The sequence below is a fragment of the Opisthorchis viverrini genome (genome assembly GCF_000715545.1).
Source record: "Opisthorchis viverrini unplaced genomic scaffold opera_v5_534, whole genome shotgun sequence".
Taxonomy (NCBI): Eukaryota; Metazoa; Platyhelminthes; class Trematoda; order Opisthorchiida; family Opisthorchiidae; genus Opisthorchis; species Opisthorchis viverrini.
In genome coordinates, this window is record NW_008752197.1 from 209,125 (window position 1) to 226,916 (window position 17,792).

Genomic DNA, 17,792 nt, shown 5'->3' on the forward strand with positions numbered 1-17,792 from the left:
CAACCTATTCGCGTCTACTTGGAAAAAGATATCATCCGAACTAACCGGGGTGAGTCAATAGGTTCTATTTCCAACAAGGATGCTCGCAATGACTTTGGAAATTACGGAAGAATTAGCTCGACCCCCGTCGTCACCAGACCCTTTGAGTCGACTATTCTACGTCGTCTTATATAGTCAGATGGACGAGATCCGGAGAACAGCAAGCAGAATTCCGTGTGGAAGGGGCTTTTCACACTCCGACAAAAGTTAGAACAACAGTGCACCTATCTGTGCTCTGCAATCTTCTTGTCCCATGACTTTAAGTGTGTGTTCGATTCTGTCGTCCGGTTCGTGCTCTTCAGCATGCCACTGTAGTACGCAAATACCATGCGTTTTGTATTCGCTTAATTGTTGGCGTGTGCGAATGCACGGGGAGCTCTCCAAAAGTTTTCCTACAAGCAGTGGTACACTCTCTCCAGTGTTACTGAATTCTGTTATCGATTAGATAATAAGAACACGGGAAAGTTCCCCAAATCCTGCTGTTTGTGTCTCTCTGGAAAACTGGCCGCGTAGGCCGCCGCTTGCCTCGTTCAGGAAATCGTATTTTGTGGTTGAGTCAGATAATACCTACGGCAATAAATACCTGCGTTGTCATTCAGACAAGACGAAAAATTACCAGACTACACACACACACCCAGTAAAACAGTGTGCAATAACCGCCATTTGACATAACTCGTTACTATCATCCCTCAAAATTCTTCCTTCTATTCCATTCCATACTGCTGTTTTAGTCCTATGGACAGTAAAATCTGTCCTGATCGGTAAAGCACCATTTGAGTGAGCGACAAACGAAAATGACTTTCCGCTGACGACTTTTGCGGTTCAGAACCGGTATACCCATGTGTGATCGTGCCGCGTAGACTGAGACTCAAGCCACTGTTGCCCGAGCTCAGAAGTTGCAGTCAGGCCATTTATTTCGAAATCCGGGCACTTTTAAACTAGCTTGGAAGAACCTAATTCTATAGTTGCAAAAACAAGGCCTTGTTAAGTAGATGAATTAAATCATTCGTTATAAACATAATCCATTGATATCAAGCCATCTGTAATGGAAATACTTTCTTGTGGGTTGAAATGCACACGCCAAAGGCTCGCGAAGAAGATCATTCAGTAACATTGAATCGCCTCCACAAACTGTTCAACTTGGTCAAAAATTTCATTTAGAATAAAAATGTAGAATAAGCCAGCACAAGTGGTAACACCAAGTAAATGTGAAAAATTAATGCATTCTTTTCACTCATGCTAACGAGTAAAATGCGGTAAAAAAAAGATATTAGTCATGGTAGCATATTGCCGATAGCGCCGAAATTCAACTCACATTCCATAGCTGACAGCACCCTCAGAAACCAAGTATTCCGTGGATCTGAGGCAACTCTTCCGTGGTCCACCGGGCATACTAAACAATCATCCTCTGTCCAGTGAGCCCAGCTCTGACGGAAGCCTTACGTTGTAGAAAAACAGATTTGAGGACTCATTTGAATATTTTCATTGCTTCTAGCTGCAACTGACTAAAACCCAAACTCAGTAGAATGACAAGGGACTGGTAAAGGCTTCTTTGCTATGTATGCGACCTTGGTCAGGAATTTCTTTTGGCAATATCAATCGCTTTCCTCAGCAAACTGCAACAAGCAGACATTGCTCAGCTGTGGTCACTCCATTCATATGGACTGGGAACCACCTTGAAACAGGACCCCATGGCCAAAGATAGGGACAGTGTCTCTTCAAAAATTGATCGTAGCCCTTTAATGTTGTAACTTTTCTCTCTCAAATTAGCAAACGCAACCCGAGCCTTGACCTCATCTGTCACACTACAATTAAAACTAATACGACATCCAAAGTATCTATAACGCTCCACAAATTCGAGTGCTTCTCCATGGGTTGTAAAAAGCGGGTTTGGCGAATCCATGTAAAAGAGCATGGTCTTCCGCCTTGTGGGTGCAAAGAGCATACCAAATGCCTGGATGACCTTGGTCGGTTCATCCCAAGACGCCTGTGTTCTTTTCCTCATCGAAGTTGAGAACGATGTCTTCTACATATTCCAGATCAACAAGGTTTTCGTCAGCGACCATCTGAACACCGGGGTTTTGGGGACCTTTCAGTGTTCGTCTCATGATTTCATCAATCATGAGGTTAGATGGAAATGGAGAGAGTGGACATCCCTGACGGACACCATTTGATGTTCGGGGGCTTTTGAAAAGCTCTGCGTATACTATCACATTCGAAAATGTAGGAAGACAAAGAACGTATTATGTTCACAAACTTGCGCATTCAGATCTCCGACAACCACAGTGATATCTGAGTTTTTAGCTCGCCACATTAAGGCATTGAAGGCGACATAAAACTTGTCTTTGGTGGTGTCTGAGCTAAAGTCATTTAAGGCGTGAGCAGACACTGTGCACTTCCGCTGATGAGGCTACTTCACAGACGTTTCCAAGCGAACCCTAAAGAGGCTAGATAGCAACGGGTATGCAGTCCACTAAGGATCCTTCCGCTCGGTGTCTTAGGACAAAGTCGAACCGTGCACATCCTACCGCAGCAGCCGATGGATCACTAGAGGAACCGAATGGAGTGGGGCGGCAAGCGAGTCCAGTGTGAGAGCAAGAGCAGTTTGTTGTCCTGCTCACCTATGGGTGCGGACACTGAAACCAGCCAGATAGACCAAACTTCTAGCCTTCAAGAGTGACTTTGGGATGTCTTGAGGATGTAGGTGTCGGATTACGCGCAGAGGTCGCTTGCAAAATCCATGCAGGACAAACGGGGTCGTCAGTTCTGATTGCTTGGCCTACCAGGAGAGTTATCAATGGGGTGGGGAGAGAAAAATTGTGAAGAAAGGAAAGCGTGAGCAGTAGCCTGCTTCTGCTTATCCACCCTGCTTTAAACCGATCCCACTGATGGCACCACGCTACGGCCGATGGGGCGAGCTTATTTGTGTGCGCAATTGATGATTTTACGTGGGTTGGGACACTGCCAGGGTGTCCAGACCCAGGCAGAGGGATGATTAGGGTCCTCTACCAAAATCTTTGGCTCAAAAGCCCGACCGCAAGGCAACGATGTGGCGGAAGATGCAAGTGCATTTCAATTTTTACAGAACAAGTCGCCACATATGCTTCGAACTAAAACCCAGAGGGTCACGAAATTGTATTGATCAGACTTCTAGCCATTGACCACTGACAACTGGCCAACGGAATATTTACTTACTGTTGTTTTATATACCTTGCATTTAATGTCATAATACCTTTAATTTTATTCAAGGGAAATGGTTAAGCTGGCCAGCTTTTTACTTGAACCAGCATTTGCAAATAAAGAAATAATCCTTTCCACCTATTCGCAAAACCATGAACAATTTTGTCTTCCTTTTGTTGAGAAAAGAACTCGCGCTTCAGAGGTATTGCTTTTCAACTGAGAAAAAACTACCTGAACAGATGATTGCATTTTTCAGTGGCATTAACATTTCTGTTACGACCAAGTGTGCGCTCTGAGACCAGCTAAATAAAGCGATCCATGGATTTTTATTAATTGGTCGCAATGTGGAAATTTTTAGAGCAGAGCAAATAAACTTCAACATATGACCCGAATCAAAGGCTGTAATTCGACTGCTTCGGAATGCCGAACAAGCAGCCCAGAGAGCGATATGTTTCAATGATTAGAATGCGAATGTACTGACCGGAAGGTCTGTGGTTCGAACCCGACTTCTGCTTCTCGAATTCCCCTGTCTAGACTTGGGCAATCTGGCGGTATCTCAACCTTCATTCTTCCTTCTCGTGGCTTGACAGTTCAGCACCGAAGCAAACTTAACCACTCAAAAGGTAACAAGTGTTCGAAAGCAACTTCGAGATAGCCCATAACCAACTGAAAGGGCTCAACAATGGGGAAGCGCAGTGGTTGTCGAAAAACCTAAAGTCATTCACTGAACCACAAACAAAAGGGATCATCCAGGTAAGCGGGGATATACACAGAGAACTTACAGTATTCCTCCACCTGAAATACAAACTCGTTAAGGAAGCGCACGCAGTGAAAGAGGAGATTCCGGACTACTCTGCGGTATGTAAATGATCGTACGTCACGTGATACATCCAACACAAAATACATGCATCTCAATGGTCTCACGCTTTGGTAAAATATTCATTGAAAGGACTTGTCTTCCGGTGAAATTCCCAAATAACCCTAAACCGGCCGTATAGTTTCATAGACTCGTTTGATTCTGGCTTTACCATAACCTGAACTGTGAGCCAGAAATCGACGAGAAGATTCGCCTTAGTTCGGGGATTTCCCCTAACTAAATTAAGCTATGTTTGTAGTGAAGTGAAAATGGGATGGTTTGTCGGTCTGTACCTCCTTTCGTGATGGTTGATGAGGTGGGACTACCAGATGGGAGTCCGTGTATATGCCCTTAATAAGGGAAACAGGATATCCTGTGCGCTGATTGCGCACAGTTTATCCCACTGTTGGTGGGGGAGGTATCATTCGAAGGCTGTTCTCGGATAGTTTGTAAAGTAACTCAAATAGTATCAAAAAGGATAAGAAAAACAAAGAGACAAGAGGGGCACTTTCATCAGACATCACTGCTTGTAGTAAAGCTTTCAGAGAACGCCCCATACACTCACCCACACGTACATGAACACAAAACGCGCATGATATAATGATATAATATAACCATTCAGCCGTAGCACCCTTTCGGTGCATAGCTGCTATGCCACCCGAAGGAAGTATATGGTCTGGAATACGGCCTGGCTTCCCAAGCCTAGACAGGGGAGGTCGAGAGGCAGAGGATCGAACCACGAACTTACCAGGCACTAAATTCGCGCTCTATCCACTGAACCACCTTGCACTGAAGGTGATATATTGGACGCATAGACGCCATTAAATGCACAATTGGGCCATTCCTAGCACTGTCATTAACCATGGTGAGATGAGTCACTGGATACCCATCCAGGGAGGTGGAAGTTGCCTATCCGACTACTTTTACTTAGTTTTCACACACTGTCCACCTCTTGGTCACACAATACACCTAACATGTGGTAGCCTCATAACTAAAGTCCGTGAAATAAAATGGAGCTTCCACCGAAACTTGCGACACTCATTACGGCACCCTCCAAGGCTTTCCCCCACAAGATAGTCTACCATGTCGGGCAGATGGAGCAACCATGTCAAAACTCCTGCAGAAAGAAACCTCTCACTGCATGGGAATAAATTGCTCCGCTTTTCTGTAGCCAGAAAAAATTCATAATCAGCTTTTTAACCTACTGAACTCACACCCGTCAAAATACATAATTCCCAGGATTATACAAAACACTATCTTCAGGGAACGAACGAACACAAGAACGTTCAATCTCCTCCTGTACTGCTTTAAAGTTGAACTGACGTTGCACGAACAGCCAACCAGTCGTGAAAAAACCTCACCAAATTGGGCTGAGTTATACAGATTATGCTCTCGCGTATGTGGCTATTATGCAGACGCACCGTTATGCGGAAGTAGGATGACGGCCTCTCCTAGGAGCGATATGTTCACAAGTCGCGCTTATGGTTACGCAGGGCTCGTCAAACAGCCGATCAGCGTTTCAGATCTGCTGAGCATTTTTGAAAGTTTCTAGACTACTCGCGAGTAGGCAAAGATAAAGGCACTGCGGTGTCGACACGGACTGACTTTAGTGAGTGCCGGAGGGAANCCGGAGGTAAACCACATTTTTAGGCACTATATAATGGAGAACCTGCTGAACGTTCTTTAGTTCCAGCTGAAACACGAAAAAATGTACGAAAGCAAGTGGACATACCTTCGAAAATAGCAGACGGCGCAATCGAAAAGGTTGTTTCTCGAAAGAAAACAAAACCTGGACCCCAATTAAACCTGCCTTGGAAGGAATGAAATTGAATGCTAACTAGGTAATGAACTGCTCACTTCTGAATCAGTTAGTTTTCGAGCTATCAGCCACTTCTCGTTTATAGAAAGCAATTGATCCAGGTCGACATCATGTGAAATAACCGCTGCATGAAGTCATCTGTACGACAAGACCCTGAAGGGCAATTTCCAATTCCACCGACGATACAAGCGCTGCACCCAAAAAAAATTTTCAGCTTCCTTTACAATTAAGTGCCCCGAACGGCATCCAACATAGTGATATGCGAACGACTGTTACGGTAGCAAAGGATAATAGTATGCATAAGTCTGGTAATTGGTTTCTAGGCTGTTTTCAATGGACGTAAAACGTGTATGCAGCTATAAACACCCATCGAAGCAAAATCAGCTTCCGTAATAAAGGCATCAAACCCTCATTCTTGTCTTTGAAATGCATTGCTTCGGGTACGGCTACAGGTAGAAGCTACATAAAGTTAACCACATTCACTGGTATTAGCCAAGATTGTATACTATTGTTCCCACTTTTCAGCTTGCATATGGGTGGCCGTTTCAGGCTTCACTGTCTACTCCTAACGTCAAAAGCATCGGAGTTATATCAGTGCATGCTCACAAACACAAATACACTGCACCGGATAGTATCTACCAGGAAGTTAAGTCACCGCCTGCTCTGTCAAAACGACGTCCACTAACCCACCAGGTGCGGTTGCTCGTTTATGGATGTTCACCATCAAATGACTTTATGAAGTTGCCCAACGGTCCCCCTCCGAAGGTCACCTGGGTAGAACACATTAGTTGTACTCCAGGTAAACAAGTGTTTAGCACGCGTTCCAGACCCTCAGAGTATAAATTGCTGACACAAGACAACGCATGCAAATAAGTCGACCGGTGTTGCGGGAAAATCCGTCTAACTGAACGGCTGTACAAGTCCCTTCGAACTCAACAAGTTTAAGAGTATATTCGTAATGCACTAATCATAAGGTTGCTGAAATTTCTTCAACAGCCCTTCTTGGGGCCAATGAGGTAGGCGCAGTCCCCGAGTTTCCATCAATTTATGTTCTATTTGAGACCAAATTACACGAAATTAGCGAAATACACTTATTTGCAAACGGATTTGGTTTTGCGAGAGACTCACTCACTCTCTCGTTTGTGATGTTTTTAGGCAACCGAATGTGCTGCACCAGGCCGCCTCATGATTCGGTCGCTACCATATTTGAAATATCGAGATTCGTGTATGTTTGTAATGCACTGGAAAGATCACAAACGACAGACTGAGCTGGGTTCCAGGTGGGTCTCTCGCAAAACCAAATTAGTTTGCTAAAGAGTGCACTTCGCTAGGTTTAAGAGTGCTTTCACCGACCTAGACATCTGTTATGATGCCACCGCAGTGTCCATCCTACTCATGCAACGTGAACCCTACGCAGAAGCATGCTCGACACCAAACCGTATCCGAGGCAATGCCCAGGTAATACTCACGCATACCAAATGTTCAGGCGAAATAATCGCTTAAAACAAACGAGGCAAGCAAATTCCGCCAGTACGTATATCAGACCAGTCGTTTCACGCGAATCTTTCAGCCCGATCACGTTGTGCAAGACGAATAGAACGACAGCCAACCTGTAAGATCACATAACCCGGACGGAAACCTCCAAAATGATACACACAACGATTACTGTATAGCCACGCAACCAAAGACGCTTTTGTAGTCAAATAAACATTTCCAGAGCACATTCAATCCCCACCTTACCAGACATATGGAATGAATGACCTAGACCCACTGGTCCAGCGCTGGATCCCTTTATTTTATGGCAGCAAAGCAAAGACACTGATGCTGTGCTATCGATGATGAAATGATTCAGCTGGCTACAGTCCCAGTAAGGCTATCGGTCACGTCCGCCCTTTCCCAAGAATAAGGGTATCTGATGGATCAAACGCACGCTAAGAACACAGTTTGTAGCCACATAAGCTTTTGCAAAATCATCTGATAGTGATGTAGTAAAATCATACATTGGTATTAAGGTACATTAAATAAGTTATGAATATATACTACGAAGGAGTAGTAAGTCATCACGTGTTGCGTTAATGAATTTGTACGGAATTCCTGAAACGGAGGGAAAACAGAACAAGAGCATTAAAATTATGCGAAGTCAAGCGGGGTATGACAGGACACCTAGGAAATATGAATATGCGCTTAACGTACATCACTAATGCACGAATAGTGTAAAACGCAGAAGTTCGAAATGCATCACTGTCAGGATTAAACCAACTGCACTCAAAAGCCAGTTCAGTAGATACCCTTGAGACGTTAAGAATTCTACCTAATTGCACGTGGTAGCTTAACTTAGGCAGTAGAAGTTGTGAGTCACTTGTGTGTTGTTTATGGGTGACTTCAGGCCAATGTGACAAATGGATCTGTTATTTCATATTCCTGAAAAATAATTTGGTATGCCTCGATAGGAACAATGTTTGTATGTTGTTTTATCATATTGTTACATATTGTTATCCGCTGGAACTAAGCGAATAACTAATGCCATAGAAAGTGTAAATTTTTAAGTACATCAGAGGATTCTAACGACTGCGCTGATTTCTTTGCTCTCAAAATAGTCATGGGGAACCAGTGTCAAACTACAAAATCAAGTTATTCCATGGAGTTGACACATCAAGTCTAGTTTTCAAGCATAATGGCAGACACCAAATAAAGAACATTCAATGTACGGACTATCACGGTTACTCGGATGTCAGCGTAGTGCAGTCAGCAGCTCAAAAACACTTAAGTAACCAAGCCTCTAGTCTCCTACGCGAGAGGGTATATTTTCGAAGGTGCATCCTTAAACCGGTAATTGCGATGTGAGCAACGCTAGTGTTAATAAACGAGGGTGCATTGTGTGACAACCTGGACAATCGCTGATACGTGTCTTGCTCTGTTGTGTCACAACTGTTCTGTAGATATGGGATAGCGGTTTATGTCGAAATTGGCGCTTGAATGGCAGAGAAGGTTGTACCTGGCATCGCCGGGGTGTTTCTTCGTTGTCATAGGTGAATGATGAAATAACGCGTTACGGATAACGCTGGAGAAGTTTGAGTCTGCTTAGCGAACAGAATAAGTACCACCCAAACCCGCTGCTATTCAGGAAGAGTGTAACGAGATCATCAGATAAGGCCTTAGACAGCCTCATATTATGCACACTTCCAAGGCTCTGAAGAAAAGGATATTACGCAATATACATGTTGCCATTCCAGGTTCGTGGTGCAATTCAATAGAAAATATGCAACATGCAATCAAAATGGAAAAAAAGTTCAACTGCATACCTTTAGGAATGAGGATAAAGCAAGGGGATTTCAAACGGAAAGCATAATTAGCGATTTGCACTGCCCATTGAGATGGAGGTTGGATTGGTTCGGAGGTTGAGCTAGTGCCTGGAGTTTGCTGGATTAAATGAAACAAGTTCACCGAGTCGGGATCATAATGCAGTTGACGGCGCTGTTGTTCATCGTTGACTACTCGCGTCAGGTCTACATCAACCTCCAATTGAGGAATAACTCGGCCGTATTTAATTTCTGTGAGTTCCGGAGACCAGACACCCGAAAAAGCCGGAACAGTATATACAGAATGTTCACAGGTAGTAACGTTTTTAAAAGAAATTTGTGTGCCAGGAAAGATGACCTCTGTAAGGAAAAAACAACTCGTGAGTGTTATTAGTCATCAGTGAATGTAACAAATGTAGTAAACCACGTAAAGTGAATCAATATCCCTTGTGAACAAACCTTACGACAACTCTTTTCTCAGTGTCTCCGGTAACCGTATATACCCGAATAACTAAACTGGAATGAATTTTCCAGCTAGTTATATCAAGGCGCCACAGTGACCTGAGTACACTAGGTACTCTCAACGGTAAAGAGTGGACGGGCAAATAACATGAGAAGAGTTGCTTCCGTTATGATAATCTTTCCTCTGAGGGGTTTTATTCTGTCACATGGTGAAACAACTTATTCCGATTAAAGCTTGTCTAGGCTTGGGCAACCTGGTAGTATCCCAGCCCTCGTGCAACCTAAGGGTGGCATCGCAGTTAGACACCGAAAGGTTGCTACAGTTGAAAGATTTTCTGTTACTACTGCAAACAGGTTGTCCTAAGGCGCTTTTTACAATATCTATCAATTAAAAAACATCACTGCATGCTGGGGATACGCACCAGATGTCCCAAGCAATGTGTCGAAAGCAATACTTCAGTAGGAAAAACAGATGAACCTTATGGTTCTACGGCAGTGAAGCATCAGTGCCAGCACTGATGCTGCTGTCTTTGACGATGATGATGAACCACAACTAGCTCGCCGCGACAAACTAACCAAGTGAGGCAACCTTGAAAAGAAGTTGATTCTGTGATTGTGTCGGTATCCGTCTGTAATGCAGTCGGACGATGTGAGCAAAGCGATGCTGGGAATTGTAACGTAATTAGTGGTGTGGCGAGACTAGTCGGTGTAAGCACCGGAGCAGATGAATAACAATCGAACACATTAAATTCCTATCGGTTAGTACGTTCCCTGATAACCTTCAATAGCACTGCACTGACTGGAAACAGACAAAGCAGCCTCTTTTCGGATTTACTTGAAATCTGAAACGGCCGGTCAATGAGGAAAACGAGAAGCTCAGATTGAAAACTTACGTTGTTCGGTACTGCGATCCAGAGAATTACATGGCAAACAAAGCTGGTCGTCTGAAGCCCATTGAACGCCATCGTCTAATTGGATTAATGGCCGGTGATTAGCCGTATCAGCAGAACCTGGTAGAAGCACACGAAAAGATTAGACACGTGAGCATTCACAATGGCCTTCGGTGCTATCAATTGCTCAGGACAGTGTAACCAACGATATGCACACAGAATAGCGGGAATTCTAGTCAGGGCCGGGGCAGGCGACTTCAGTTTCTCTGTAAATGACAGGAAAGGCACTACGATGGTACAATTCACACTACTAGAAACGTGGCCACTACGTGCAGATGTACGGTTTTTGAACATTGGTGCAAAAGGAGCTTCGAAGAATTCCAAGCCTTGTTACCACAACCGTCACACCCCTAAGAGTAGACCTGAAGTACCTTATTGATGCGATCACTGTGCTTCTGAGCCTGGAACGCAGCCCAATTTCCACCTGAGAGATTCCTTGCTGCCAAGAAAGGATACTTGTGAGAAAAAGAACGAGCGTTCCGTTTGTCTTGAACAGTGTTCGCATAAAGGCGCCCCCACTCGATCTTGGCGACTACACGCACCCATGCTCCGACAACGCGGTACAGGATACGGTTGATGTCGGGCCATAAAACAGCTAGCGGTATGCAAGCTAGCACATGCGAGGACAATAATGAAGGATATGCCATAAAATAAACCACATTCACTGGTCATCGTCTGCTTAAGCGTGGGCATTTGGAATTTGACCTTTTTGATTGTGTGGTCTAGAAATGTTTATCAATCATGTTGACATGTTACTCAAGCAAAGCCCTGTTCAAGAGCAAGTAACTTCTTCCACCCACAAAACCTCTGAATCGTTGAGATTTGCCCACTACTTGGGAGATTCAAGTGCATAAGGACTGTTTGGTTTTACGTAGGCAACAGTCGTCATAATCTTGAATCCTAATCCAGCAGTATGCAGAGTGACGGTAGCAAGGAACCAAAAACTGTAAGTGACGCTCAACGGCAAACAGTTGAAGGTACGCTTGGCAGATTGCTTATATTACTAAGTTATATCCCATAACAATGGTCTACTCAACAGTTCTCATTTTTACTACCCTAGAAGACCAGTTGTGTAAAAATCAAAGTCGTGGCGAAAACGACTGCACAAGTGAGATCCTCGTCTATGGATCCAAGACGAGTACATCCTTGATGAACCCTCGAAGACTGTAAACAATAGGTTTAAATTACCCGTTCGTTTGCGATATCGCTGAGCCAGACGTTCCAGGCGCTTTGCTCGCTGTCGAACTCTAAGCAGACGCATCTTCGTATCACTCAAACGAGCTCGCTTTTGTTGAAGGAACCGTCGGCGCCTTCGCACTTCTTCGTCGGTCGGCCAAACAGCCAGGCCAACTGGCTTTTTGTACGGAATTCCGATAGAGTTAGGTTCCCAATCGTAGACCACAGCCACATTGGGATCCCGCCTTGCTGGCGGACGAATACGCTGACTTCGTCTGAGTGCACCACCACTAGCGACAAACGAAGCCGATGGGGAACGAATTTGTTCTAGGAGTAAGTAACAAAGCGGAAAAGACATAAGGAGAGTTATAAACAACACTGTGGAAGATTGCACACACATATGTCATTTAATGTAACCCATTGACATGACCAGTTACTTAATATGCTTGTGACTACCTTTAGTGATAGCGTCTTCTCCAGAATCTTCTCCGCTTTATTCAGCTTAAGAGACGTCACTTACAAACAAGTTTGGAGAATTAGCATGGTATGGTGTGGTCACTCGAGGAACTATCAGCTAAACAATGTGATATTCCAGGTGTTTTATCGGATGTAGATTTGCAGTAGATCCCACAGAATCCGTCGTTTGATAATCTGCTCTTAGTTGACTGATCCATGTCATCTACCAGCCTGCTAACACAAGTTTGCTCGGTTTCACGGCCTGTTTAAGTAAACAGTACCGAGTGTAAAGCAACAGGCTTATACTTGCGGAGGGTGCATAGGGTGGGTAAATCTCCAGGTTTCTGAGTAAACCCGGTCTTGAAAGTATGTCAGAGGGTACGGGGATCGGCCTGGCAGAAGTTGAAGGAATGAATTCACACAGGTATCCCGTACGCATAGCGGACTGGAACCCGTCATGCTCTACGAACTTGTTGCTATATATGTTCAACCATCTCTCTATTATATCTAAACGGCACGCTGTTCCTGGCGTTCCAACGTTCAGATTATATCGGTCTGATCGTGCCCATGTCTGGGTGAAGAAAAAACAATCCACAGTATGCATAAGTTAACCCAAGGGAAGCGTTTATTTCGGAGCGCTCGTTCTAAAGTGGATGCAGTGTTTAAAGGAAAGGGGTCGAGGAGAATCGCTTCTGCACTCCCTAATGGAAATCACAAAAACATTTTATTGGAGAGACGAAGACTGAGTGATATGGATAGTTCAGCACCTGTATGGGCCATGGGACAGAAAAGATGTACACTTTTTACCAGAGAACCCAAGTCTGCTTCTCCTTGTCTTTCGAAGGCTAGGCGAAACGCACTGAGTGAATGAGAACATCATATTAGAGTTCATGAGGACCCATGACAAAAATTCGATTCTAAGGTCTACATAGGAATAAAAAACGCAAAAAAAAGACGGACAAATAATCAGAGTGCATCCGATGCTTTTTGGGCCCGGAATTAGGTGGCTTAAGGCTCAAACGTAGGTGTGACATGTACACTAACCGTGGATTCCGGGTATTTTTTGGATGACAATAGCCAAACACCGAAATGGTGCTATAGTACACTTGACTCAGTATAACCAAAGGATGAAAATATCCAAAGGGAGCGCATGAGTTGTCATCCCTTATCAACCGGACGGCTACACGATTTGCACCCCCAATAGAAGTAACTCTAGTTAGTTATTCGCTTCTGCTACCGACAAAATAACAAATAAACACCAAACCCATCCACATGTAACCGCAGACGAAACTGTCCAAACCAAGTATCGATTACATTCTAACGGTGACCCGACTTTGGAGTCTCATCGAAATTGAATGAGCTATGATCCTGCGATAGGGTTTTATTTCTTTCAGAGATATTTTTGAATTTCCGCTCAACGGAAGCATGGGATATGAATTTTAGAAAGACGGGGTCGCTTTCTGTGAGGCCGCAAAACTTGTCAACAATGTGTTGATGGTTGACAGAAATGTCACTACGCTTAGTCGCCGTACACTCAGCAAAAACACTCCAGATACCTGCATTCCCGGACACCTGAATCAGGCAATCTGGATAGAAGTTAACAGTAACATCAGTCGCAGGCAATTGCTACATAACTTACTAAATGGAATGAAACGGTAGTCGGTGGGTCGTCGCCAAGACAACCTTCTGAGGTCATCCAGTGGGGATCGAATGAGTGAGGTGCGATGGTCTACGGTTTGCGAAGATGGATTCTGGGCTAAGGAAGACTCGTCCGAGTGCACCTGTACAACACAAGTAAAAGGTACGGATGAGCAGAAAGCCATCCAATGTGCATAAAAAAAGTGTCCAAAGAGCACGAGCAAACAATCTACCTTAGACAGGTCTTCAACAACCGTGGGAGCCGGAATGCTGGGAATGGGGGTAGTGGAAGTTCCGGGTCGTCCAAAAGTCGCACGACTAGGCTACACGTAAATAAGATATACAAATCAAAAGTTAAACAGCCATCCGCAACAGTATTCGAAGATAACTGGATGAGCTAACGTCGTTTTCTAATCAGCATGGGTCGGGAAACACCATGGCACTGACTTCGTTTTCAGGAACCATATGTACTTAGGAGGCCCTGTTTCCATCCTTATGTATACACATTCCAGCTTAGCGAGTCGTTTGTGCAAGATGAACTACCAAGGGGTCACGCTACACATAGATCTCACCATCAGTCGCCGACCTGGGTAGCATAACCACAAGGCCGACGCGGTTGGTTTCATGATACAGGCACGAGGTAACTAAGGACAAATGTTCGGATCAGAACCGTTCACACAACACCTAGCGTCTAACTTGAGCCCCAAATACAAAGCTCAGGATCAGCAGACGGCCGTTTCAAAGAAAGTATGTGCCCTTCTTATTCGTTTTAGTATATTATATAAATGCTCCAATGCTGAACCTCTACTAAAGAGCGAAATGGCGAACGAAACCGCAGCTTGAAAACACCTTAATTTCAACTTTCATATACGCAAAAGCAGATAGTGTCCTAATATAAACTTTCCGTACCCTAATACGGTCATATCAAATGCTTACCCTTGTCCTTTGTGGGGATCCAATCAGGCTGTCGCCTCCGATCAGATGAGATTGTTGGTTTACTATAGGATACAAAAATTAATCATATTCAGTAAGAAATAGGAGCTCAAAGGGGGGTATATTCACGGTACCCAACAAAGTATCGCAGCGCCAAAGAAAGATCTCTCACTGTTTCAAAACGATGGCAATGAAATTGAGAGTAGCGATGAAATCGTGCTTGCGCCCTACAGTCATGCATTTCAGGGCGCCTACATATTCAAGCCATTCTTTGGACCATCCCCACAGAAAGTGGCCATACGATCTGACATCAATTCGCAGTTGGTTCCCATCGAGAATGTTGGTAACCATACCGAGATTAACGCTTCGCCCTGGAAGGAAGTCCGAAACGATAGCACGCACACTTTTCAGAGTCACCACCATATCCTCCTAACATGTCACAAGCTGCTCGCCCGTTACAAAACAGGCATGAAAAATAGCGTCATATTTCACAGGTGATGAAACAATCGCGGTTTTTCATTACAATCGTTACAATCGTCAACAAATACAGTTACTAAACAAATGAACAGCGCCTTTCCGCTTATCACCATTACGAGCTGCGGTGCCGAGACATCATTCATTAGTGACTAAGGAAGCTTCAGTTTTTCTACTTTCTCACAATCTTACAATAAAAAGAGTAGGACTTACGCAGAAGTACCGCCTCCATTCGATCTTTTTCGCTTAGCAGTCGGCGGCTGCATACAGATGATTTCTGTTAAAATAAAGCACTCAAATGAAAACGGTGCCAAACGGTTTGTCAAAATCAAGGGCTTGTAAATGCTCCTAAAATCCCTAAAAGTAAGCAGAGGACGGTAAAGTACGAATTATTTAGAACTCACCCTTCGAGTAAATGTACTGTGAATACGAGATGTGGGATCTGAAACAGAGGACAAGACGGAATACTTATTACATCAAGTAAACAGACTCTGTAGACGGATCATGAAAGAAGGGACCGGACGGGAAGACGCTGACTACACACAGTTGAACCACCACAAACCAAGTGTAATATTCTCCAAAAAACCTATGGATGGGCGCACGTTGGGTCCCAGCCAGTCGTCAATGGGATCAAGTTTGCTTCGTTGCCAGGTTATACACTGTTCTCGGTCGTTTCCGCTTAGCACAGAGCTGGGCTAAAAGAGTCCTACGAGGCAGACGGTCTTCTGGCATGCAAAGTACATTCCTAACCAGCATAACCCATCTGGTGCACCTCAGCATTACTGATCCGATATTCCGACCAGACCCAACAAATACTTCGGAGACACCGATGGACGCCACTGACAACTTTCGTGTGTACTTTGCGTGTGGAAGCGGCGTCCCTGATCCATAAAGCACCGGGGTAAAATCAGTCCCTGACAGACAAACGCTCAGCGCCATAAGTGTCGGAGGTTCGCGAAAGCTACCCTGACCTTCCTGGTTCGAGAAGTATGTCGTTTCAAGCCGGTCCACCAGAATGTATAAAACAATCCAGTAAATAAATTCATCTATCAATTCGATTTGCTCGTCTGCAAGCATGAGGTTTGGGTTTGATGCAACCCAGTCTTGTAGCAGCACTTTACGCCTTGGAGGAGTAAAGCGCATGCCAAACCGCGCGACAGAATGATTTAGGCTATTTGAAATGGTTTGTATTTGTGAGGAATTTGAACCTAGGAGAGCAATATCGTTCACATACTCCACGTCTCTGAGCGAGCGTCCCAGGGACATTTCCACCCCCCGAGGTTTCGGAGATAGATAGAGAAGTTTCAATAACATCAATAAAAAAGCTGAAGAGGGGGCGTGAGAGGGGGAAGCCTTGTCTTACATCAGTGGACATGGTGAACTCAGACAAAAGCTTGCCGTATATTCGTACTCAGCCCACAAACCCTTCGTCGCCAAACACCGCCAAAGTTTCCGATGATCGACAGAGGAAAAAACAGATTTCATATCGAGAAAAAGGACTAACATGAGACGTTTGAAACTGTCGGTGCTTATGAATTTGTATCCACGGCCAGGGCCGAACCCAGCTTGATTGTCACGAATCTGTCTCCCTTGGTTATCCATCAACCTGTGAAATATAACGCCGGAGAGCACATCAGATGCGACGGGGGCGAGGTTGATATCACGACGGTTTTGGCACGAGGTTCTTCTGTCTTTTCAGAAAGGATGACGGTCGAAGTGCTGTATTACACTGATATTCTGCTTTCGTTTCAAACATTCTGAATGTCGTCGGACCGCCAACCAAGACTTCATCATCACTGGAGGATGCAAGTTCATCAGCTGTAGTAACTGTAACAACCGCGTACTTGCCATACAGTGGTTCCATCTACCATACTTTCGGTCACAGATGACTGGGGGAAATGTGTGACGCATTGGAGGTTGTAGCAGATATAAATGATGCGCAAATACAAGGTTGTCAGAGGACTCTTAAGTGAGGAGAATAGAAAGGAGGCTATGCACTAAAGACACTAGCTTGGATTCACGTGCGCCACTAACAGCGCGACTGGGTTATGTCTCACAATGTCTCCAACCACTGATGTGGCCTGCCTCGGGGTCCCCATTCAGGAAGACAGCAATAACCAGCGCAGAGGGTCAGTAATGCCTAGTAATGCTATCAATGCCACTTACACTTCGCGGACCGGCCCATGTTCAACCGCCTCTGGATCGATGCAACCCCCTGAGGAAGCCGGTCGACTGGCACACGCAGCACGTGTCCAAGAAAGCACAACTTATGCAGTGTGATCACATATCAAAGGTGAATTATTTTTCAGAACACCATTCGATGATCAGATGGTCCCATAAGACTCGGGCAATAGTCGGAAGACATCGCTGGTCAAACATTCAACTAAAGTGCCCCCAAATCAACAGCGCGAACTGCAACACGCAGGCCAACCACAAAACAGGCTACTAGCGAGTTTTCAAGATCACGTCTTCGTGATACATTGTAAACACTCTGGTCGTCATCTCTCTAG

At 44.7% G+C, this 17,792-nt stretch overlaps 1 protein-coding gene across 1 annotated transcript; it reads right to left on the bottom strand.

Moving 5' to 3' along the window:
* Nucleotides 1-7,920: 7,920 nt before the first annotated feature.
* On the bottom strand, nt 7,921-17,491 carry T265_11623 (hypothetical protein; the record flags this gene model as incomplete). The annotated part of the gene is made up of 10 exons (XM_009178326.1): nt 7,921-7,988; nt 9,197-9,553; nt 10,549-10,665; nt 11,794-12,108; nt 13,877-14,018; nt 14,109-14,198; nt 14,812-14,873; nt 15,496-15,559; nt 15,687-15,724; nt 17,449-17,491. The coding sequence occupies 10 exons, from the start codon at nt 17,465-17,467 to the stop codon at nt 7,921-7,923; spliced, it is 1,272 nt and encodes a 423-aa protein (XP_009176590.1).
* Between the last annotated feature and the right edge of the window lie 301 nt (nt 17,492-17,792).